The sequence below is a fragment of the Prionailurus bengalensis genome, chromosome D1 (genome assembly GCF_016509475.1).
Source record: "Prionailurus bengalensis isolate Pbe53 chromosome D1, Fcat_Pben_1.1_paternal_pri, whole genome shotgun sequence".
NCBI lineage: Eukaryota > Metazoa > Chordata > Mammalia > Carnivora > Felidae > Prionailurus > Prionailurus bengalensis.
The window spans coordinates 68,730,665-68,756,564 of NC_057346.1; the positions used below are offsets into that span (position 1 = coordinate 68,730,665).

A 25,900-nucleotide genomic window follows, 5' to 3' on the forward strand; every position below is an offset into this window, starting at 1 on the left:
CATAAATGTTTCTGACTCTTGGTTTCTGTTTTTATTCCTTCTCTAAGTACTAACTTCCTATAAAAAAAAAAAAAAAGACAGGGTCAAACACATTAAATGGGTACTATGAACGTTATTATATTTTATTTGTAGTAAAAACCTAACATATAAATTCAGCTGAGTCTAATATGCTGAAACTCTGAAAGACATTTTCCCTGCCCGCATCTGACCTCATTCTCCGGTAACACACTCCATTCCAGAACCTACTCTCTAATAGCTGATGCATCTATGAGGATGTGAATCAATTCTAATTTGGAGTTCAGCTTCTGCAGCAAGTGCCTTTGAAGAAGCACCTTCCCGAGAATGCCAGCTTGCATCTTTCAATTACAGCTAGATAATTAGGATGGGGGCTCGCCTGCTGCCAGTTCCGTTTCTGCATGGGGGGTGTGGGGGTGCGGATGTGGTACTTCTGGGCAACAGACACATTCACCAAACATTGAAAGGGATCCTGTTGTCCAAACCCAGGCTGAAGAAGGAGTCGGTGCTGCTTCTGCATGCCAGAACAGTCTGGGAGATGTGGCTTGGATGCCAACTATGAGATGTTCTGTGATAGCCCAGTGGTTTATAAAGACTACGGAACAGAATGTTTCCAAGTGGGACTGGCCCAGAGAACTTGGAACATATGTTCCCTAGCAGAAAATAGCCTCTGACATCCAGAAAAGATGCAGTCCAGTTGGGGCGATGAGGGTGAAGATACACACAGAAAAAAAGAAAAAAGAACCTACTTAACAAAAGGACAGAGAAGTGTATGCTCAGTGCAAGGTAAATTTTTCAAATGAAGGGAAGCGTTGTAGGAATTCAGAGAAAAAAAACTGCCACTGTGTAATGAAGTTCATAAAAGAAGGCCATGAAAGAGGGGCAACAGCAAGGAATTAACATATCTGCACCACATATTCATGCATTTAACTTAATTTCTTTTTTTCTAACAATGAGGGAGCATCTACTATGTGCCAGCTAAGACACCAAGTAATTTTGTATATATTATTTGTTAATCGTCACAACTACCTTTGAGGTAGGGGTTATTATCTTCATTTTATGGGTGAGGACTAAAGCTCAGAAAGAGCAAATAAATTTCCTGGGACATGGCTACTAAGTTCCTGAACCAGAATCAGAACCAGAACACACGTCTACCTGCCTCCAAAGACTATATTCCTTTCACACCACAGTGTCCCTAAAAAGCTATTAGTACAATGTGGGTGAATCTAAAAAACACTAAGCTAAGTGAAAAGAAGCCAGGCACAAAAGGAATCACATATTTATGACTCCATTTATATGAAACATCCAGAACAGGCAAATCTAGTGATAGAGACCTAATGGTTGCTAGAGCTTGGGGAGAGAAAGAAACATCAAGAGGTTCCCCCTCAGTATATTTGGGGGATAGTGAGGTGCCTGAATCAAGTCAAGCAGCATGATTAGCCAACATTCTCTTCTTGATAAAAGGGAAGATTTTCAATGAAGATGTGAGGATCACTCTTTCGCTGAGAGTGAGAGTTCCCAGGCACAAACATCTGTGCTTCTTAATCACGATAGAAGGAGCTGCCCAAGATTATCCAAAATGCCCCCAAGAGCATTTACAAGGGGTGAAGGTCGCCATTGCTGTGGGTCTTCCTAAATCAGGAAGACGCAAAAGTCTTTTGATCATTCTCAAATAACTCTACATGTGGTCATTTCTTGGTTGCTTAGGAGCAACTTTGAATCTCTGTGAATTTAAAATATACAGAATAATCTCTTAGCTAATGAAGATGCCTAGTCAGCCACCCAGCATCCCATCTCAACTGGGCTTTGTTAGCAGCATCGAGGGTACAGAAACTCTCATGAAGGACCTGAGGGAGTCACAGGAGATATTTAATTTGGTTGTACTGCCTTTTATGTGGGAAACTATAGGCCACATGAAAATGGGGACTTATGAAGGCAGACAAAGGTCTGCAATCCAAGCAGCAGTGAGCCTGGAAACGGGACTTATCTTGGAGTCTCAATATCCTTTCAGGTTCTTCGGGAAATGTGTGCCTTCACTTTGCACTATTCTCAGAAGGATCTGTATCAGTGATGGTGGCTTCTGTTTATTTGGAGTTTCACACACCAAACTGACCCTTTCAAACCCTCACAGGATTTCCGGTAGCAAAAAGGAGGTAGCAAGTGGACTCACCTGTTCCCTTGCCCTTCTCCAGTCTCTGGTCTACTTTCCTCTTTGCCACAGTCAATTCCCAGAGTCCTGGGAGAGGGGACATGGTTGCCGTGGTGGGCCTATAACTCAGTCTCTTCCAAGTACACGCTCTATTCTGAAAGCAGGAATCAAACTCTTCAGCTGCTCATCCATACCCATTATTGGGGTGCCCAGAAAGATGTAGTTCGTGGGGAGTTCCTGGGGAGTTCCTCGCAGAGTTCTGCACAATGCCAACCATGATGCTGAAAGTCACATTCTGTGTGGAGTCCAGTAAGAGTTCTGTGGAGTGGCATACACAGAATTCCATGCAGTGCCTCGTGACTGCCCTGGGCCCAGGGAGGTATATAATGTGTTACAGCTAAGGCAAAGCCAATGAGATGACCTCAGCCATCCCAAATGTGGTATCTGTCAAATAGCTGTCATGCTCAGCAAAATTCCCCTTGAAGTGCTCTGAGCTGTGCCCAGTGACATGTCCAACATGGTGTTGAGTATAATGCCTAGTACCCAACAAGTGTCCATTTGATGGCCTGCATGGTACCTAATGAATGATCTTCAGAGAGTGACGCACCTAGGAAGCTTCTCCCCTGCCCACAACCACCCGCGGCAGTCCCCTATGACTGCCCCTCTGGCCTCCTGATGACCCCAACCCCACTGCCAGCCTCTCCACAGGCCCCTCTGGTCTTTAAAAAGCCACATAATATCATTTAAAAAAAAAAACAATTTGTTCCAAAGCTGAAGACAGCCAAGAAAATGTAAAACCTCAAATACCAAGGTAACAAACTTCAGTTTTATTTTGAGATTCTTTTTTTACACCGTTTTAAAAAAACAGCACTCAATAAATACTTGTAAAACAAAACAATATAAGCACATAGTACAGAAATCTATGAAGTACAAAGTAAAATACCCTCTTCCCTTTCCTCACCCTCCCATCTCCCATCAAGCCCTCTTTCTGGAATTAGCCACTGCTCATTTGGTTTGTGTCCTTCCAGATATGTTCCATGCATTACTCAAACGTGTATTATATGCACATAATTCTTTTTTTATACCCACAGGGCATTAATGATTCATTCTTCTGAAGCACGCTTTTTTCATAAAATACAATGTGGTAACCTTTCCATGAGTGTACATGTGTGTTTACTTCATCATCTTTGATTGAAATACACAGTAGTACTATTACTCATTTAACCAATCTTCTGTTGATGGCATTTAGATCATTTCCACTTTTTACAGTCACAAACACCACTGCAATTAACATCCTTTAAATTGTGATAATATCGCAAAATAACTCTCCAAAAAGATTATAATAATTTACACTTCTTACTGACAAACGTAATAGAAATCTTTCCATTGCTTCTGGAAAGCCTTTAATTGACTCCACTTTAAAAGTTCCAGGTCATATCACAAGTTTCGGGTTCAGAATGGGAGGGCTCATTTTCGCTGGGCTTCGGCATCATCCCTGTGCCCTGCAGCATGTAGGCTGGCATCCAGTCCTTGGCACTCTCTCTCAGTCCAGGTGTCCGGCACCTCCCAGCTGCCAGTAATAAAGACCTGTTCTCAGTGTTCAGAAGGCAGCCTAATTCACATGGCCACCAGGGTCTGCAGTCTTCCGCTGCTCCCAGAGATCTGGTGAGTGAGCACAGAGCCAGAGGCCATCTCTAATTCCCACAGAATAGTCCTTCTGCCTGTCTGACAGGCTTCTGATCCTCCCTGAATTTCCCATCAGTCCCCTAACCTGGAATGGAGCTTCTCCTTGCCCCTGATCCCAGGCCATCCCAGCCTTGGCCCCAGCATCTCCCCCACTGATGGCCACAGTGAGGGTCCTGAGATGCCTGCTGCCATCCACATCTCCACCTGTTGTCTTGGTTCAGAGTTCACCCCATCCTCTAGAGCTGGGTCTCTGGATAATTTACTACTCTTTTGTCATAGTGGCCCAAGCATCTCTCGGCCAGCCTGCATTCCCCTCCCTCCTGCAGCACCAGGGCCTCACCTCTCATTTCATTCGTTCATTCAACAAATATTTATTATACGCTATGAACATTTTCTACTGAATTGCACAATTCCTGAAATAATAATTCTTGCATATACATCAAGCTCTGTATTTCTATGGCAATATGGATGGCAGGTTATTGAAATTTTATGAATTTATTACTACAGACTGGATATAGTTCATTCTTTTTCCTGGAAGAGATGCACTCCTATATAGTTACCATTATAGTACTATATCCCATCCCACAGACATGTTATAATAGCCAACATGCATTAAGTACCCACCAAGTGTTGATCTAAGAAGTGAGCATGCATTAATAATCCTCATCAAGACAATCATATGAAATAAATACTACTGTCGTCCCCATTTCATAGGTGAGTATCTGAGGCTAACTAAATTACCAACAGAGCCAGTATCCAAACCCAAGCATCTGACATCAGAGCCTGCACCCTTAACCACTATGGCATTCCGCCCCTCCATAGTGCTTTTCTACATCAGATCCTTGGGCAGAGGCCCAAAAATTCATCAACGGCAGCTTGGGGAAATCCTGAAAGATGAAGGGTCCAGGACCTAAAATGAGAGCAATAGCTCTGGACTCTGGCCAATGGAACTTCTTAGCAGCCTCAGTGATCTGCAGGCAGTGGGCACCATTGACTAGCATGTTCCAGTGATGTGATGACAGAGATACACGGAGGCCAGTGCTGAACACACAGAGCTGTCAGTTCTGTCCTGCTGATAAGAGGCGGCCACTCAGACTTACTCTTCTTTCAACCCGTCATCTCCAAGCTTCTCTGCATGGTGGTTAACATGTCACTGTGAGAATTAAGGGCAAGGATTCTGGGGGAAGAATGTCTGGGTCCATCTAGATCTTGGCTCTACTACTTCATACGTGTGTGACCTTGAGATGAGTTGCTAAACATACCTGTGCCTCAATGTCCTGGAATATGAAATGGTAGCAATAAATGTGAAGTATTTCAATACCATCCCAAAGGCTGGCCGACCACTTTGGAGCAGCTGAGACAGTGAACATAAAGCCACAACTTGTCCTTGTATAGGTGCTACACAAGGTGCACTCAGAGGGGAACAAGATGGCAGTAGAATAGCAACCTGAGTGAAAACAGGTATAGTAGTTTGCTGGGGCTGTGGTAATAAAGCACCACCGATTGGGTAGGTTAAACACAGAAACGTGTTCTCTCTCAGTCTGGAGGCTGGAGTCCAAGATCAAAGTGTCAGCAGGTTTGGTTTCTTCCGAGAGCCGTGAGGGATGCATTTGTTCCAGGGCTCTCTTCTTGGCACAGATGGCTGTCTTCTCCCTGCATCTATTCACATCATCTCCCCTCTATGTATATCTCTGTGCCTACATCCCCCTTTTTATAAGGACACCATATTTGATTAAGGCCCACCTTAATGACCCCATTTTAACTTGATTACCTCTGGAAAAAAAACATATCTCCAAATAAGATCACGTTTGGAGGTGCTGAGAGCCAGGATTTCAACATACGAATCTTCAGGTGACACAATTCAACCCGTAACAATCACTAGTGAGAAGAGTTACCATTTATTGGGCAACTATCACGTGTTTTACCGTGACTCTTAAAACCCACAGCAAATCTAAGGTATCTACTAAGAAAATCGAGATTCAGGGAGTTATAGTGACTTGCCTAAGATTATATAACTAGTCATCAGTGGAGCCAAGATTTGGATAAGGACTGTCTGACTCCAAAGCCATGTTCTTTAAATGTGATATAATAGTGTCCTTTTTAGTCGGTTCCTAACTTGCCAGTGGCTTGGGACCATTCCTGTAAAGATACAAGGTCTTATCTCATCTCTGTGCCCACCTCTGGAGCTCCTCTGCCTGGAAGGGGGCTAGTTCTGTTCACATATAGATCCACGGGGACTCCAGAAAATCACGGGCTTGCAAAGCAGGAAGAAAACTTCTGGTGTCATCCAGCCCATCCCCTCCTTTACAGATGAAGAATGAGTTGCTCACTACACAAGATCACACAGGCAAAGGAGAATTAGTTTTGAAGCTGCTCTCTACCCAACACTGCCTTACCAGAAGAAATTGTGAACTTTGCTGGCTGATCTAATTTACTTAGCAGACTATCTAGCATTTTTGAGCCATTTATATAAAATCATGAGATTAGCCATTTTTAATCAAATACATTCTGACACAGTATGAAATAGCCAAGGACCGGTCTGTCACGCAAACATCTTGCAGCTTTAATTACCAAAAAGCCAGCCCCTCACATTTATCACAAGAAGCATTAAACTTCTCATAGAACTTCTTTTCTATGCCAATACTTTGAATAGTAAGAAATCAGCAAAAAGGTAATCTGTTCTTGTCATAGGAATTTTTATATAAGAAAGAAAAAACACATCAAATCTCCACATCCATTCTCCAGACTGAAAGCATGGTGTTCCTCCGTAATAGCATCCATCTTCCCTCAATCACCAGCTTTGGGGCACACCACCTGGCCAGCATCTGGGGCAAATATCCTCTGCCATGCCAGCTTTCTCTGTCCCCAAATCCAGCCCAAGTTTCTCAACAACATTAATCAGGCAAATGTCAGGAGAACTGAGACAGAAAGTCGACTCCAGATCTGAATGACAGGTATGATTCCAGGAAAACAGTCAAAGATCTAGTAACTGCAGACCCAGCTCTGCCTCTTAGAAACAGTACAGCCTCAGGCAGATTCCTTTAGCCTCAAAAAGTCAATTTCTTCACCGTTAAAATGAGAGAAATAGTAGCCTGCCTCACAGGTTGTGAAAATTAAACAACATGACCGTTAAGATGCACAGCACACCACTTGCAGTGAATATGGCACCACGTGTAAACTCGACAAACCACTGAGTCGGACACCTGAAGCTAATGTAACATCGTGTGTCAACTATACTCAAAAAAAATAAACTAAATAAAAATCAGTTAAAAATAAAATGCACAGCACAGTGGCTGGCACATAGTAGGGGCTTAAATATTTTTTTAAATTTTTAAGTATATGGAAAATCATTTTCTTCCCCCTAAAACTGATGGGGAGTAATCTGTTCCTTCTCTTACATATACACACACATATGAATAAGGAAGGAATTGGGAGTATTACAGGCTCTAACGTGGCCAATCTTTGGGCTAATGCTGCCACCTGCTGCTGGAGAGCCAGCATCCCATGCAGCTAGTTCATGGGGATGAAGGGAAATACATGAGAAACCATATGGGATGCACCTAGATGACCCGTCTCTAGCACACTTCTCTTCCATCGTTCCGATCTGAAACAAGGGCGTACCTGACTTATCTGGTCCTGGGGTTCCAGTCAAATTTCTGTGGCAGGAGGGACTTCTCAGACAGAGGATGACATTTTCCTAGTAGGCCACCTTTCCAGCATTAGGAAAATTAGGACAGCCAAGAGTTGTGCTGCACCAGAAGTCAAAAAGTAGTATGCAGCCTGTGGACACACTTCACGGAAACTACATAATGTTAGCCCACACCGTGGTTCATAAAATTCAAATTAGCCACCAATGCTTAAATGTCAGATTTCACCTTAGCATGTGGATTTTCAGATTATTGTCTCCCTAAATCCCAATCACAAAGGCTTGCAGAGCGTAAGATGGCTAAACAAGGTAGGAGTGATTTATACCTTCAAGAAATAATAATAGTAACTACCAAGCACCTAGTCTATGTCAGGCACAAAGAAGAGCATTTTAACCTCAAGTGCTGACCTCAAAGATACTTTCATCCATTGTGCATTCAGATCTCACATCTCTGCTCTATGAATTTGCTTTTGTTCTCTGGGCAAAAAATATAAAATCACCACCACATCCAATCCATAATAAACATGACTTGCATAAATAATCCATACAAAGTAAAACTTGCAATGGCAAAAGCTTTGAACAGTAACATTTATATTGATTGAAAAATCATAAGAAGAATCCTATCTTTCAGGTAATACTGAAAATAGCAAAATTTGAGCCGAAAATTATATGTAAAAAATAGAATCTTCTTCACAAAACTTTGATAAGGTATCCAGGAGAATCATACTTTTTAAAAATAATGGTCCAAAAGAAAATTCCCAATAATGTAAGTTATAGTCAGTCCAGCTAGATAGGAAGAAAACGCTAATTATTGAGTCTTTGTCAAGAAATGTTTATGGAAAAACTAACCTTAATAGAAAATTTTCAGTAAGACAAAAATTTTAATCTGAAAAAATAAGCAAATGTGTTGTATAGGAAATTGTTGAAAAATTATATTGGTTTTACTATCTGTTTTCCTTCTAATACCACAGAAAACTCACGCTGACAGCCTAGTATATGTTCTTCTGTATACTTCTCCATACTATAATCTCTCATACTCATATTCATATTGGCAAAGGCTTTTCACTGTTTGTCTTATAAAAACTGAATCATACATTTCCTGGCATCTTGTTTTTCTCATTTAACAATATCTTAAAGAAATCTTTTTAAATTAGAATGGGCTTATTTGTATAAAAGAAAGTCCATGAGAGGGATTGCCAAGTGGCAGGAAAGATATTTTTATTTTTAAAAGGAATTGCCAGATTACTTTCAGAAGGACTGAAATAGTTCACCTTTCCTTTGGCAAAGGACGTACATACCTCTTTCTCTATATCCTACCAGCAGTCTGCATCACTGCTTCTTTCCACTGGTCTGGTAGAGGTAAGGATTAATCTCATTATTACTTTAATTTGCATTTCTCTAACTTCTAATGAATTTGGGCACCTTGTCACATTTGCTGGCAACAAGATTTGCTCTTCCACAAAATGCCTGTTTATAAGACTTGGCCATTTTTACTGGGTAGTTTGTCTTTTGCTCGCCATTTGTAAGAGTTCTTGGTATATTTTCATTACAAATTATATACCTATCACCTGCATGACAATTAGTTTTTTTTTCCAAATCAGTCATCTGTCTATTGACTCTGCTGATGATCTTTGTCATACAAAAGGATGAATTTTTATATAAAGATGATTAAACTTCTGGTTAAAGGGGTCTTTCCCCATCATTCCCAATTCTTAGAAAATGTGGGAATGTAGTCTCTCAGATTATCTTGCAAGACATTACTGTATAATTTTTTATATTTAGTCTTTATATATATCTTTTTTTTTTTGGAATAAACATAAGATAAGGATCCAAGTTTTTCTTCCAAGTGGATAGCCAGTTTTGCCAGGACCATTCATTACAGAATATATTCTTTTCCCACTGAGCTATACTTCCAACTTCCTAATGTAGACGATGCTTATATAATCCAGGGTTTATTTCCAGACTCTTTATTCTATTTTACTGATCTAGTTACCTATTCTTGTACCAGTGTAATACTTAATTTATAATATGCTCTGACATTCTATAAACCCTCTCTCACTAATCTTTTTATCATATTTTTCTGAGCCATCTTTGGACGTTTATTCTTCTACACAAACTTTAATACCATTTTATCAAATCCTTCCCACTCAAAGCCCCTGGGATCCTAGTAAGAACTGCATTAATTTTACATATTAATTTTAGAAGAATTGACAATTTTAACATTGTCTTCCCATCTGAAAACATGGTGTTTTTATTTGTTCATATCTTGTTTTATGTCCTTCTAGAAGACATATAACTCCTAATGATTTATTTGCTTCATATTAAGTCTTGTTCTTGTTAAATTTCTTCCTATTTTATAGCTCTGTTGTTATTAAGTAGTTGTGAACATTTCCATTTGTAGCTATTTATTTTTGTAGTACATAAAAATTGCTGATTTTAAGGTATTTATCTTGCATCTAGACACCTAGCCAAATTACCTTATTAACTCTAAGAAGTTTTACTATGGTATCCTGGATTTTCCATGTATATAGTCAAATAGTCAAAAAGTGAGCTTGTTTTTCTCCTCTTCCCCAGTATTTTCTCTACCAATTATTTTACTTATTTGTTACACTTGCACAAATCTCCAAGACAATGTTAAATAATAATGACAAGGGTAGGCATTTCTGTCTAGTTCTTGGTTTGAATTAAAATGGTTTTACTATTTTACCATCTAGGATAATATTTGCTGTTCTTTTTGGTAAGTGATCTTTATTGTGGGGGGGATAGTTTTTCTTAGGGATAGTTGCTGAATTTAATCAAGTGTCTGTCAAATGGAGATGTTGGGTTTTTTTTCCCTTAATTTGTTGATAAATGGATGTTAATAGGTTTCCAGGATTTATATTTTTGAAACAAAGTGTACTTGTTTTACTACTCCTAAATACATTATTAAATCTATTTGTTAATATTTTATTTATAAATGTTGCACCTATATTCATATATGATCACTGTCTACGACCTAGTTTATAAAACATTTTTATTATCCTTTAAAAATGAGAAAAACAATTTTGTGAATCTGTCTAGGCTTGTTGTCTTCTTCAACCATAGCTTTATAATCACCTTTCTGACATGTTGTATAGTAATCGGTACATTCATATTTTCTGCTTCAGCTTATTCCTTTGGGGGATTTATAGTTGGGTGGGGGGAGTTGGAAATCAAACATATTGTCATAGAAGTACATTTAGTTTTCAACATATTGTCAAAGAGGTACATGTAGTACTCCTTATAATTATTTTGATCTGTATCATTTTCAGTTTTACATCCTTTTTGCTTTCCCTGTTTTACCTTTAATCACAGAACCAGGGTTTGAACTCTAGTCTTTCTTTTTCCAGTCCCCGTCCTCATGACCTTGCTCTATACTATACTCTTAAAGTTAATTTAGGCTGAATCTATAAATGAAAATCATTTTGACTGATTTGACTGAAAAAATTAGTCAACTGCAGAAATTACATTTTTATCAAGTTTAAATTATCCTAATTTTTACTTAAAATAGCTATCTTGGCATACATAGCATTAGCAATAATATAATCATGCTTGGCAAAATCTTGGAGAATTTGAATTGTCTTCAATTAGCAAGCAGCCTCCTTGTTTCCCTCATTCTAAAATTGGTTTTTGACTAGCACCAATAATTTCCATGGAAGAAAGCAAAATCCTCTTTATCTGAGACTATAAGTGTTATTTAATTCTTGAAAACAGTATTCAAACTAACATGAGATTTCTTTCAGTTTAATAAAATACTACCTAATTAGGAAGAAGCTTTACTATTATCTCTAGGGATATATTAATATCATTAAAAAGAACATATGGTTGAGAAAGTTGTATGTACATTTATAATTTTGTTCCCTTCTGAATATGAAACACTATTTAATTAAGCGTATTACTATCCTTAAAGCTTTTTCTCAAAGGAAATGTTCTTCATTCTAAGCTACATATCTTCTTTTGTAAAAATATATATATACATATATATATTTATGAAAATTTTTTAAGAAATCCTGAAATTCTACAAGTAGATATACTCCAGTTGTATGCAAAGGATGACTCCCTTCTGTCCTCCCTCATTATATTTCTACAGTAAAATATCAATCAGAGCTATCCGCATGTGCTCCCTTTCTTTCTCTCTTGGTAACAATTTCTTAACAACTATTTTTTCATGAGCAAACTGGAAAGATAAACCAATTCTCCATACAATGCAAGTAAAAATAAAAGAAAAGAGCACGGGGCCTAGGAGAAGGGTATAGCAAAGGCCATCCTCTGGACTTAAGTATAGACACAGACTATGGCTCATCCATCCATCTTGCTTTCTGCTCATTTTAAACATCTTCTTTGCCCTCATGGACAATATACTTCCCTTTGTCCCATGTTCTTCAGTTTTACTTCCATCTTAGAGTTCCACTTTCTTCCTTTCTTGCTCTATGTATAATCTGATCTCTGCCTAAACTATTCTTCCGAAGTCCACCTTCCCTGTTATGAGTTTAATTCTGTCCCAACAAAATTCATATGTTGAGGTCCTAACCTCCAGAGCCTCAGTATGTGACATTATTTAGAAATAGGGTTGTTGCAGATATAATTAGTTAAAATGAAGTCATACTGAGTAGGGAGGGCCCCTAATCCAATATGACTGGTGTTATTACAAAGAGGAAATTTGGACACAGACATACACACAGGGAAAATGCCATGTGATGACAAAGGCAGAGATCGGGGTACTATATCTACATACCAAGGAATGCCAAGATTGCCACTAGGGAAAGGCATGGAACAGATTCTTCCCTCACACTCTCTGAAGGAACCAACTCTGCTAACACCTTGATCTCAGACCCCTAGCCTCCAGAAGTGAGACAATACCTATCTGTTGTTCAAACCACCCAATTTGTGGTACTTTGATATGGAAGCCCTAGCAAATTAACATATTCCCCTTCCAAATTTAATAGTATATTTTCTCTAGACTCATCCACATTAACTTCTCACTTCAACTGATTAACAGTGGTCACCAAGTCCTTGTAAAATTCTTTCCTAACACTGCAAAACTATAGTTCATTGTTTTTTCTGTTGTTTTTTCTTACTTTTCTAATTTCTTACTTCTTACTTCTTATTTCTCTAATTTCTCCTCCCCCAAACCCCAAAAATGTCCGTGCCCCCAAGTTTCTGTCCACAATCATTTCCATTATTAGTGGTAGTAAATTTTTTAAAATAATTAGCTTTTATTGAGCACAAGCCAGGAGTCATTCTAAATATCTGACATATATCATCTAACTGAACTCTCACATCCACTCTGAGAAAAATGCTATTTTCTATCCCATTTTGTAGATGATTAAACTGAGCCCAGAGAGGTTAAGTAACTTGCCACAGCCACAAAGAGTATGTGGCAGAGCTGAAATTCAAACTGAGATCTGACTCCTGAGCACCGACTCACTTCTATACTGTTTCTCACTCTTTCTCCACAGAGAACAGATCTCTCTCCATCTGTCCTTTGAAATCTTACAGAAATACGCTGCTTTGTTTTCTCCTCAATGCAAATGAGACTGTATCCTGTATCTCCAGAGCCATTTCCTTCCCATACTCCAAGTTGGGATCTCCACCTCAAACCCCTCTTGTCCAAAACTGAACCCCTTCCATTTCCCTCCAAATATGCTTTGCCTTTTTTACCCCCTGTTGGTTCCACCAATCTCCTCTGCCACCCATGCTTGGAACTGTCATAGCATTTTTCATTCATATCTGTCCTCTGCCCCCTTTTATAATGTTTCCAAGTTGTGTTAATTCTACTCCTGAACAACTAAGTTACCCACTCGTCTCCATTCCACCTGCCTATACCATCCCCCAAATTGCCTCATATTTCTCCACATTCCATCTTTTCCTTCCCCCGTCCATCCTACGTCCTACCGCCAGCTCCTCCTAAAACATTTATCCATGAGGTTGCACTCTTCTGCAATGTTCACTGCCTAAAGAATAAGGGCCAAACTCCTTGCACAGAAGATGAGGATCCTCTAGGATCTAGCTTCAACCTATCTTTTCCAATATCCCTTGCTAACCAAACAAAACTTCTCACTTTGTATAAACACTCAGATTTTCCTGCCGTGGTTCTTCCAGCATGCCCTCTGCGTCTCTAATCCTTAAAGTTCAGTGCAAATACTTCTTGTTCTGAAAATTTACCCCAGATCTTTCACCAGCTGTTGACTATCTCTCCCTCCTCTGAACTCACTGTATATGCTATTCGTATTTGTCTTGAATCATTACCACTATCCACCCCCTATTCCAGTTATTAGTCTACATATCTTATATCCCCCACCAGACTATGAGCTCCTAGAGGGCAAGAACGGAGATTCATCTCGGAATTTGCCACAGCACTTAACACAGTATGTAGCATAGGGTAGGTATTCAGTAGGTATTGACTAGCTTAATTTGTAAAGTCTCTAAGTAAATGAATGTATCAGCCAAATTGACTGAGACCATTTGAAATTCACAGAGTGCAGCGCAGCAAAACCTTAAAAGCAGATTCAAATCACCAAGAGATTTGACTCACCTGGGTCCCACTCTGATCCAGCCAAAGGTTGTCATTATGCACAGCGATTCTGCTTTTGTGTTTCTGTGGAACACTCCAGGCTAAACTATCCATTGACACCAAAGCCCTTCTCTGCTCTTTCCCACCACACCCTGGAAGGTCAGAACACATCATTATCCTTCTTCATGTTTCAATCTATGAGATGCTAGGTATGTGCCTAAACCCCTGTGCAGTGATAATAACTCTTGCCAAAGTACTTTGAACTCAGCAGGTCCCATTCACCCTGTTGTTATGAACATTCCCATGCCCAGAGGCCACCACTAGGAGGCTCCAGCATGTCCCTGAAGCCAGGCTGTTCAGCAAGTCTCTGGGAAAGATTATAGAAAAACTTCAAAGTCTTGATTCCAATCTCCAGACCAGAGAATGCAGGGCAATCCCAATGACCACTCACCTGAGTATATAGCCAGAGGGTGTCCAAGGGCCTGATGAGAAACAAGTATTTCTCTTGTCCCTGCATATTTGAGATTCCTGGTGTGGCAGTTAAGTGGATGGTCCCTGCCTGCAAACTAAAAGAGAAGGATAAGACCTAATCACTTCAAGAAGGGAAGAGGGGCTTTGGAGAGTGTAGCATTACTTTTTTTTTTTTTTTGGCAGTGGTCAATTAAGTATGCAGCACAGAAAAAGTATCTCAGTGCTATTGTTCAATGTTTATCCACCAACAAACATAACCAAGTACCCCCATCTAAAATGCTCTTCACTGATCGCAACCTTTTATTTTTTACATATATTAAAAGGATCAAAGTTTCTGTGTAAAAGTAGAAATCTAAACATATTAAGCATTTCTATCTTGGAATGACTGTAGTGAAAAAGGCAAGATCACCAACTTTATTTCTTTCAGAAGCTTGATTTCATAAAATTGTCTTTAATATTTATTTATTGGGGGGGCGGAGAGAGGAGAGAGAGAGAGAGAGAGAGAGAGAGAGAGGAAGGTGGGCATGAACAGGGGCAAAGAGAGAGGGAGAGACAGAATCTCAACCAGGTTCCTGGCTCCGAGCTGTCAGCACAGAGCCCGATGTGGGGCTCGAACTCAAGAACTGTGAGATCATGACTTGAGCCAAAGTCAGGCGTTTAACCAACTGAGCCACCCAGGTGCCCCTCACAAGCTTGATTTCAAATGAGGTATGACAACTAAAGTCATTCATAAATTTTTTGGAAATTAATATTTAGCATAATATGAGAGTTGCTTTGAAACTATATGAAGAACCAAAAACATCTGGCAAGTAATATATTCTACAAATTAAAAACACTTAAGTCAGTTTTTCAGTAAGCTCAGACAAGGATCATTTATGCACAGCTCTAAACTGGCTTAGTATTTACAAATGCAATTTGAGAAAAATACTGTATATTATGGGAAACATAAAAACAGGAATTTAAAAGAACAAATAACTTTGCAACAACAGTTACACCATATACTATGATATCACATCTATTCTCACATTGGTCAAAAGTAGCTATAAAATATTATATAGCATGATATTATTATAACACAGGAACAATGTACAAATAATATTTAAGACCCTGAATTCACAAACAGTGAACTTTGAGCCTTAAAAACAGTATTTGAAGTTGGGAATGCAAGTTGTTGCAGCCACTCTGGAAAACAGTATGAAGGTTCCTCGAAAAACTAAAAATAGAACTACCCTATGACCCAGCAATTGCTCTACTATGCATTTATCCAAGGGATACAGGTGTGCTGTTTTGAAGGGACACATGCACCCCCATGTTTATAGCAGCACTTATCAACAATAGCCAAAGTATAGAAAGAGTCTAAATGTACATCGACAGATGAATGGATAAAGATGTGGTATACATATATATACATACACACACGCACATATATATATACACACACACATATATATACACATATAAATAATATATAATACATATATATAAATAATATATATAAATTAATATAATATAAATAATATATAAATAATATATTTAATATAAATAATATAAGGGGCGCCTGGGTGGCACAGTCGGTTAAGCGTCCGACTTCAGCCAGGTCACGATCTCGCGGTCCGTGAGTTCGAGCCCCGCGTCGGGCTCTGGGCTGATGGCTCAAAGCCTGGAGCCTGTTTCCGATTCTGTGTCTCCCTCTCTCTCTGCCCCTCCCCCGTTCATGCTCTGTCTCTTTCTGTCCCAAAAATAAATAAACGTTGAAAAAACAATTTTTTTAATAAATAAATAAATAAATAAAAATAAATAATAATATAAGTAATATAAATAATATAAATTATATATTATATAATATATAATATATAATATATAATATATAATACATACACACACACACATATATACATACACATATATATATAACGGAGTATAACTCAGCAATCAAAAAGAATGAAATCTTGCCATTTGCAACTATGTGGAAGGAACTGGAGGGTATTCTGCTAAGTAAAATTAGTCAGAGAAAGACAAAAATCATATGACTTCACTCATATGAGGACTTTAAGAGATAAAACAGATGAACATAAGGGAAGGGAAACAAAAATAATATAAAAACAGGGAGGGGCACAAAACAGAAGAGACTCATAAATATGGAGAACAAACTGAGGGTTACTGGAGGGGTTGTGGGAGGGGGAATGGGCTAATTAGGTAAGGGACACTAGGGCATCTACTCCTGAAATCATTGTTGTACTACATGCTAACTAATTTGGATGTAAATTTTTAAAAAATAAATAATAAGGGGCACCTGGGTGGCTCAGTCAGTTGGGCATCCGACTTCGGCTCAGGTCGTGATCTCGCGGTCCGTGAGTTCGAGCCCCGCGTCAGGCTCTGTGCTGACAGCTCAGAGCCTGGAGCCTATTTCAGATTCTGTGTCTCCCTCTCTCTGACCCTCCCCCGTTCATGCTCTGTGTCTCAAAAATAAATAAACATTAAAAAAAATTTTTTTTAATAATAAATAAATAATAAAACAAGTTAAATTAAAAAAATAGTATTTGGAATAACATAAATTTTACTGCTTAAACCACAGCAAAAAAGACTAGGTGATGTAATCGAGAATTTAAGCAATCATCTATTTATACAAAAGTACTCATATTTCTAAATTGGATAATGTTTTAGAATAAGCACAGTTATAATTTAATAGCTAAGGACCAAACTCTAGGTTTTATTTAAATAAATATTTCTCATGTGTTAAGGAAACCTAGGCACAGGTTGTTTACGAGACATCAAAACTTTTGGGGGAAAAATTCAAATATGGTCATTTTTACATTTACCAAAAATCCCTCTTTGTAAACCGTCATGAACAATTTTTTTTTTTACTATTCAGCTGTTTCATAGATATGATCACACTGAGATAACTATATATTTTTAAAACTTTTTTTTTAAAAAGGTGGACAACAGTATTTTCTATTCTCATTCAAAATTGAGGTCAGCTAACATTGCCTTATCTATATTTGTTGGTAACTTGATATTAAAATCCCAAGAAATTACGGTTGCCACATTTCCCCAGCCCATTTTCATTTTACAACAAAATGTTAAAATTCACAAGCGTGTATCATGCCAAGATTTTTATTTTCTTAATAAAAAAACCCAGTGAAACATAAAATCTAAAAAACTCTGCTTTAAATTTGGATTTGCTCACATTCCTGCATAATTTCTAGGCTTGAAATGTTCTTTGTCTTAGTTATTTTCACTAACAGCTTTCTAAGAATATTTGTTATCAAGGTAACTTTTTAAGAAAAATCATTAATTCCATTTTGTTGAATATATTTTTATCTAATCAGCAACCTGATGCAAACACATTTTCCCCTCTGGCTATAATTACTAAGGATTGCAGTCATCATACCAGAGTCTTCATCATTATCTTCTAAAAGGCTCACGGTCTCCAAAACATTTTTAGAAGTCCTATGTATTCCATCACTAGCATCCAGCAGGTTAGAAAATACACTCAGCCCCTCTTAACCAAGTTCTGCTTCCTCCAGTCCAACTCAAATCCACAGGCTTTCATCCAAATCTTTCTTTCTGAAGAACAAGGAGGTAGCCATGGCTGAAGAACTCAAGAAATCTGTCTGACTGGCCCCCTCTTAGGTGCCCACATGACTTCTGATTCTCTTAGAGGATCTTAAGTTGCCCTAAGTAAGGTGGTTCGAACTGTTTCTCCACCTAAAGACTTGCTAAATTTCTGCAGAATCACAGAATGGTGATTCCCTTTCCTACTTCTGTCCCTAAAATGTTTGGGAGTTGCTAAAGACAAATTAACTGCATTGACTACAATGACAACTGGGGGAAAGCCTCAATCAGGAAAAATAAAAGTCCTCTGAGTTAGAAACATCTCCTGACTGTGATCAAAACTACTGCCTATTTTTCTAGGGCTTGATGTGCCTGTTTGAGAAACCTGCTTATCTTTCAGACTCTCCACCCAAAATTCATCTGAGTTACATGTTTTCAATTCCAGCACAGATGGGCAGGACGACAAAGGAAGCTCTATGCTCTGAGGCCAGCTGTTTATTTCAGGGATGGCAACTCCTAATACAAGGCCAACAATGATTTCCTTTGTGTGCCCTTTTCTGTTTTCTGGAATCTGCTAGGATCCTATCAACAAAACAGCAAGAAGCAGTTTTAAGAGCTTCACTGCAATTATCTAGAAGTACTGGCTACCTGATGTTTGCGGTGTTCATCCTGACAGGCAAACATATATAAATACTCACATAGCTCTTTTGGTCGTGTCTTGTTTTACTTTCCTGGGGAGAGATGAGGTTTCTGTAAAACCTTATAAGTTATGTCTGACAAGAGGTCTTGCCTATGACTCTTTTTTTAAGTTTATTTATTTACATTGAGAGAGAGAGAGGGAGTGTGCGCGCGTGAGCAGGGGAGGAGCAGAGAAAGAAGGAGAGAGACAATCCCAACCAGGCTCCACTGACAGCACGGAGCCATATGAGGGGTTCGATCCCATGAACCCCTGAGATCATGACCTGAGCCAAAATGGAGAGTCAGATGTTTAACCAACTGAGCCACCCAGGTGCCCCTTACCTAAGACTTTTTAAATGTGTTTTTCTTGGAGTGCCTGGGTGGCTCAGTAGGTTGACTGTCTGACTCTTGATTTCGGCTCAGGTCATAATCCCAGGGTCATGGGATCAAGCCCCTCAAGAGCTCTGCAATGAGCCTGGAGCCTGCTTGGGATTCTCTCTCTCTCCCTCTCTCTCTCTGCCCCTCTCCCACTATGCACGCTCTCTCTCTCTCAAAACAAACTTAAAGAAAAAGAATAAAGATGAAAGAAAAAGCTTGATACTGATAAATGTCATCTTTGGTTGGTTTGATATTGCCTACACTCTTTTTGTCATGTTTAGAATTTTTGTTTTTAGGAGTTTTATTCTTTTTGCAAGACAAGGCATGAAAATATTTGAGATATTTTTCAAAATATTCTCGTTTTCTGAATACAATATCATTTTCACTTTCCTGATATAGCTGAGGTATATTCTGATGATTAAGGGAGACTTCCACTTCTTATTTGATTGTCCAGCTTTATGCTTTCTTTGATGACGACTTGTTCTAAATTTTCCTTTACAGCCATCAGAGTTTTCAAACTGGTGCTCACCTGGTTACAACTGATGATACTTAAGACAGACAAAAGTAAGCTCCATTCACCACATTATAAACGTTTAAGTCATCACCATAGGCGTACAAACCTACAGTAGGTGCTATCTTTGGTCATACCTCAAAAAAGGTTCATTGGAGAAGGGAGCTATAAGTCCTTGAAAAGAAAAAAAAAATTGAACTACTATATGAGCAAGTACATAACAGGTGGTCAGATAAAGATGATTTTATCAAAGAGTAACTATGCAATATTCTTTTACTAATATTACAGATAGTACATATTACAATACTCTGATTTCAATACAAGTAGTTTTGGATATGTCTAACAACACTGTAAGATAATTAAGCTGTAACTGGTAGTGACTTGATGTACTTTAGGTAGAAATGATCACTTTCCTAAGCATGTGCTCCCTAAACAAAGTGCAGCCTGTGATTTGATTTTTAAGCAGAAAAAAAGGTTTGCTTCCAACTTGCCAATTTAGTGAAGTTTAAAGAAGAGAATGTTTCTGTTTCATAGAGTATATCAAAGAGGTATGTGATGTTTTAAGAAAGCAGAGGATCAAAGATGAAACTTCACCTGGGGATCATGCACCTAGAAGAAACATCATTTTAAAACTATAGACCCATCAAATCACCAAAAACTAAAGATGCCAATTTACAATAACAGCTGTGGCCATCTAATAACATATCACAAAACCAACAAAGTCATGTCCTGCTATGAGGTACTAACAAATATCTATGTAAAGTCCCCCTCCTAAGACCTGCATATTACCTATAATAGTAATTTACACTTGTATGGTGTTTCCACTTTCAAAATGTTTTCACATCTCATATCAATAATAATGAAAAAGGATGTTATGTGATGTTCCAGATGCGGCTGTAATGTAAACTGAGAGGGGAAATGTCGACCATCAGGCAGTGGTTGCAGGCAGGATAGCTTTGCCTTTAGTACATTGTATTACGTGAAGATAAACTCCAGACAATGAAGCTGGACTCCAATCAAAACAAAATCTAATAAGGCTGACAAAACCAACTAAAAGCCAAGGCAAGAGAAGCACATTGGGTATGTGAATCAAATGTCTACCTACTGACTTACACAATAACAGGGAAGGAATAAAAATAGAACACAAGTCTAGATTCCACTGGTTAATTTAAACTGCTTGTCATTTCATCTTTAAATCTGCCACTCCAACTGATCGGGGTTAGTAGCAACAAGGAAATAGAGTGTGCTTTACAGAAAGGACCTAGTAGGAAGGAAAGAGAGAGAAAGCTATGCACCAATATACTCACTAAGCCACATGGCACATCTCCAAAGCTAAACAGAATGACCCCAGAATACAAAACACCAAACTGTGAGGTGGCTAGGGCAGCCTTCCTTTAGGACTGCCCTCTTTCTTGGGCTCTTTCTCACCTTGTCTACTACCTCCCTATTTACAATTTATTAGTCCCCTCACCTGACATTCCTACTCCCCAACCCTCCACTCTCAAGAAAGAAGCTTCAGGGGTGCCTGGGTGGCTCAGTCAGTTGAGCGGCCGACTTCGGCTCAGGTCATGATCTTGCGGTCCGTGAGTTCGAGCCCCGCGTCGGGCTCTGTGCTGACCGCTCAGAGCCTGGAACCTGTTTCAGATTCTGTGTCTCCCTCTCTCTGACCCTCCCCTGTTCATGCTCTGTCTCTCCCTGTCTCAAAAATAAATAAAACGTTAAAAAAAAAAAAAAAGAAGCTTCAGTGTAAATCAGCTGAGGTCAGATATGCCTTTTTTTTTTTTAATTTGAGACAGAGATAAAGCACACATGCAAGCAGGGAAGAGGGAGAGACAGAGACAGAGACAGAGACAGAGACAGAGAGAGAGAGAGAGAGAGAGAGAATCTTAAGCAGACTTCATGCCGAGCTCTATTTCCAGGTTCGAACCCATGATCCTGGGATCATGACCAGACCTGAAATCAAGTCAGACACTCAACCGACTGAGCCACCCAGGTGCCCCAAGGTCAGATATTCTCAACTAAAATTTAACATATAGGGGTACCTGGGTGGCTCAGTTGGTTAAGCATCCAACTTTGGCTCAGGTCATGATCTCCCAGTTAATGAGTTTGAGCCCTACATCTAGGTCTGTGCTATCAGCCAGAGCCCACTTCTGATCCTCTGTCCTCTCTCTCTGCTCCTCCCCACTCACACTCTCTCGCTCTCAAAAATAAATATTTAAAATATATCAAATAAAATAAAGTTTAACATACAATATCAGATGTCTGGAAGTGACCTCAGAAGGCCTTTTCCCCTAATTTTTCACCCGCTGCATCAATTCTCCTATAATAATCGCCACACATGGAATCCAGTCTGAGTAAACACCTCCCCTGATTGTAAATCAAGGCTTCCTGGGGCAGCCCATTCCATTTCTGGACTGTTCTGATCATTAAAAGGTTCTCAGTCATGCTAAACAAAATTAGCCCCCTATGGTTTCTCCTCACTTGAGAAATATGAAACAAGTCCTTCTCCTCCTGGCAGCCTTTCACTTTATTTAAATACATCTGTCACCTCCCCCACTGAGTACCACATCCCTGCAGTTCAAATATGCCCAACTGTTCCTCATATGACATGATTTATAGGCCCCTAATCATGTTACTCATCCTCTCTTGAACATGTTGCAGTTCAGCAAAGTCCCTCTTCCAAAGTATGGAAGACAATATTGCAGGAAGTCCCTCTTGCCCAGAATTAAGGACAATATTGCAGGAATGGCCTAAATATGGAATAAAAAAGCCTTTGTCTACCATCAAAAGAATTATAGGCACCAAGGATGGAATGAACAAGAGAAGGATTTCTATTGTTACTATCAGACTGGGAGGTGGGGAGATGGGGGGGGGCAGGGGAAGGTGTGAAAGAGAGTTCACCATGCTTTGCATTCTGTGATTTTGGCATTAGATTTAAATTCTTTTTTCATGTTTATTTACTTTTGAGAGAGACAGAGCATGAATGGGGGAGGGGCACAGAGAGAAGGAGACACGGAATCTGAAGCAGGCTCCAGGCTGAGCTGTCAGCACAGGGTGGGGGGAGCCTGGAAGTCACAAGCGATGAGATCATGACGTGAGCCGAAGTCGGATGCCCAACCGACTGAGCCACCTAGGCGCCCCTTGGAATTAGATTTTAAAAACACAAATGAGAATCCACTGTGTGCAGCGTTCTCTGCTAGGCACTTTTGGAAAAACAAATGAGTAAAATACAGCCCTGAAAGAATCCCACAAACCATCATCTATCCCTTATCCCCTCCTCTTCAGGCAAATCACAATCACACAGGTCTTTCTGATGAGGCAGATTTGAATTACTCATCCATGTTAAAACGCCTGGCTGGGGCTAGAGACCCCAGCCACCCACCCACTCAGCCTCAGGATGATGAGCTTGACCTGACCCCAGAAAAGGTCATGGAAGTATTCTATATGCTTGTGACAGTGGCCCCACTGACTCATCACGCCATCCTGACTCTTGTACACTGTACCTCCCTCTTCCCAGTCTGAGAGCTCTCCCCTCTTCTCAAAATACAGCCCTCTCCTCCTTCGTCGGCCCAGATCCCCTGATGGTACACATCTATAATCTATATTACCCCGGACCCTGAGATGGACTCGCCCAGTTTCTGCTGACTGGCAGCTCCTGAGCACAGGGCTTGTCTCCCCACCAGAGTCGCGAGCACCTTGCATTCTCTTTGCCCCGGTCACTGTTAGCAGCCACCACCAGTAAGGACACACATGGTGAGGCTTTTACAGAATCCAGAACTGAAAGCCCCGGGGATCTTCCATTCTACAGCTGACAAGGGAAGCCCAGAAAGTCAACTGACCCTTTTGAGGTAACAGAGGGACCCTGGTGATAGTGTGTATGCTGTCTTGATTTCCCGGCTCACTTCTCCTAACGCGGGAGAAGGTTTTTAAAATCTAAACACTTTCTGTGCATTTACAGAATCAGCCTGGGACCGGCTTCATATTTTAAGAAAGAAGTCTATAAACCTCAACGCCCACCACACTTAGTATATAAGACACGCCCCCTCATCGCTAACTGCCTATCACAGAGCTGGCCAGAGCGCCGTTCTCCCACAGTCCCTCCGGCAGAGGGCGAGGATTCGAAGCGCAGAATTTGGCGGTTCTCGATTTTCGCTCCTCAGGGCCCTCCCACGGCCCGGGCTCGCCAGCCCTGTTACCAGGCCGAGGGGCAGGGGGCAAACCTGAGGCGACACCGGCGGCTGGGCCCCGCCCCCGCTTACCCGGCCCGGCCAGCCCCGAGAGACGGGCGTGCACTCGCTCCCGAGCGACCCTCGGGGTGCGGACTCCACCGCAGGAGCCCCGAGACGGGGAGGCGGCCCGGCCTTCCGGCCGCGTGCCCCGCGTAGGAAACGGGCTCCGGCGGCCCCCAGCGCCAGAAGGGGGCTGAGCGGAAGCTGGGGGGCCAGACGTACCCGCGCCGCGTCCTGCGCCACGCCCCCGACCCAAGCCACGCCCCAGGCCGTGCTCTCCAGTGCGCGCCTTCCCGGTTCTTTCTTCACCCTGCGCTCCAGCTCTTCCACCTTTCCGCCCCTCCCCCCCTTACTCCCGCGCCGAGTGCCCCTCCCTCCCGACTCCACCCCGTCCTCCATTCCAGCTTCCAGGCCTCGCCAGGACGGACGTAGTGACCCCACCGTTCGGCCCTGTACGTTGTTGGTTTGAGCTCCGTGTGGTTAAAGCATTCGTACCACCCAAGAGTGAGCAATTCAGTGTAATAACATGAGCTGACAGAAAACCTACTGGTGCCAGGCTCTGTTCCACGTAAGTTACCAGTATTGTGCCCTTTTAACAAATTGGAAGACTGAGGCCAAGGTGATTAAAAAGATTAAGACTGATGGATAAAAAGGAAAGTGGTATATCCATACAACGGAATATTACTGAGCAATAAAAAGGAGCCAACCGCTGCTGATACATTCCATAACTTGGATGAATCTCAAAAACGTCATGCTAAAAGAAAAAAGCCAGACACAAAAGAAAACATACTTAATAATGCCATTTATATGAAATTCTAGAAATGGCAAGTCAATAGCGACAAGAAGCAGGTCAGTGGTTGCCTGAGGCTGGAGATGGGGCAGGAAGGAAATCTTGGGGGTGATGAAAGTATTCCAAAACTTTATTGTGATGGTGGTTGCACAACTGCACCCTTACCCAAATGTATCAAGTTGTATGCTTAAAATGGGTGATTTTTGTGGTATGTTAAATGTCCCTCAAAAAACTGCAAAAAAAAAAAAAAAGAGGGGGGAGGACAAAAAAGAGAACTCTGGGTAACACCAAGGGTAATGGAGAAGAAACAGGAAAGGTAAAGAGGAGTCAGAGAGGTGTAAGAAGTAAGAAATAGAGATAGCACCAAAACCAGGTGGAGAGACTAGTGTGTGGCGCATTGTAGATCCCAAATAAATTCTTGTTGAATGAATAAATATGCAGTGTCTAGAGGGAGGAAGTGGTCAACGTGCCACAGAGAGATTGTAGAGGATGAGAACTCTAAAGAAGCCCTGGAAGGTTGAGCTAGAACCAGGGAGAGCAGCCTGAAGACGAAAAGTCGCCCGTTTTTTTTGTGCCTGTGTTCTGAAAGATTCCAGGGAGAAAGATGTAGGAGTATGGTATGCGTGGGCAGATCATCTGCCCTACGTCCGGTTCAGTTAATGGTAATACGGTTGTAAACAAAACCAATGGAATATTGGGCTCATTGTGATTTTCCTGTTTACAAAATCCATCATAGTTTTTAAATTGTCAAAAAATGCTTTTTTTTTTAAATAGGGTTCAATCGTATGAAAACATTTTGCAGTATTTTTAATGCTGCTTGACCATTGGCTTGAAAAGGTAGTTAATGATGATCTGTCCCATATTCTGAATTTTTGAAATACAGGTTCAAGGCTTTAGAAGAGTGACAATCATAGAAGATATGCCCCCTGCAGTGCAAATTTTCTGACAGTGGTTTACACATGTATGATTAGCAGTGTGCTGTGGTATTCAGCAAAGCCAGCCCACAGTCGAGGCTTTCCAAACCTCATGCTCTGACTTGCAGGACCTGAGTCACAATGACTGATGGAAGAGGGTATTGCCTGTTAAGGGCTGGTGGACTGATTAATGTTCTCAGCATGAAGCTTTGGGCCTTTAACCCTGACAGATCATTAGCTCCCAGAAAATGTCCAGCCTCCGGGGGTCATGGTTGTTATTACAAACTAATAAATACATGAAAACATAAAACAGAGCAAATGGCCTTTTTATGTACTGGAGATATTT

At 40.5% G+C, this 25,900-nt stretch overlaps 1 protein-coding gene across 2 annotated transcripts; it reads right to left on the reverse strand.

Annotated features, from left to right (window-relative positions):
* Positions 1-2,968: 2,968 nt before the first annotated feature.
* On the reverse strand, positions 2,969-24,659 carry LOC122483569. 2 transcript variants are annotated; one of them, XM_043580671.1, is made up of 4 exons: positions 23,881-24,659; positions 14,480-14,594; positions 14,050-14,180; positions 2,969-3,734 (listed from the first exon to the last, which is right to left on the reverse strand). In XM_043580671.1, the coding sequence occupies exons 1-4, from the start codon at positions 24,247-24,249 to the stop codon at positions 3,708-3,710; spliced, it is 642 nt and encodes a 213-aa protein (XP_043436606.1). In that variant the 5' UTR covers positions 24,250-24,659; the 3' UTR covers positions 2,969-3,707. The 2 variants fall into 2 exon arrangements, with proteins under 2 accessions (XP_043436606.1, XP_043436605.1); XM_043580670.1 differs by having other exon boundaries at positions 2,969-5,127; positions 23,881-24,652.
* Between the last annotated feature and the right edge of the window lie 1,241 nt (positions 24,660-25,900).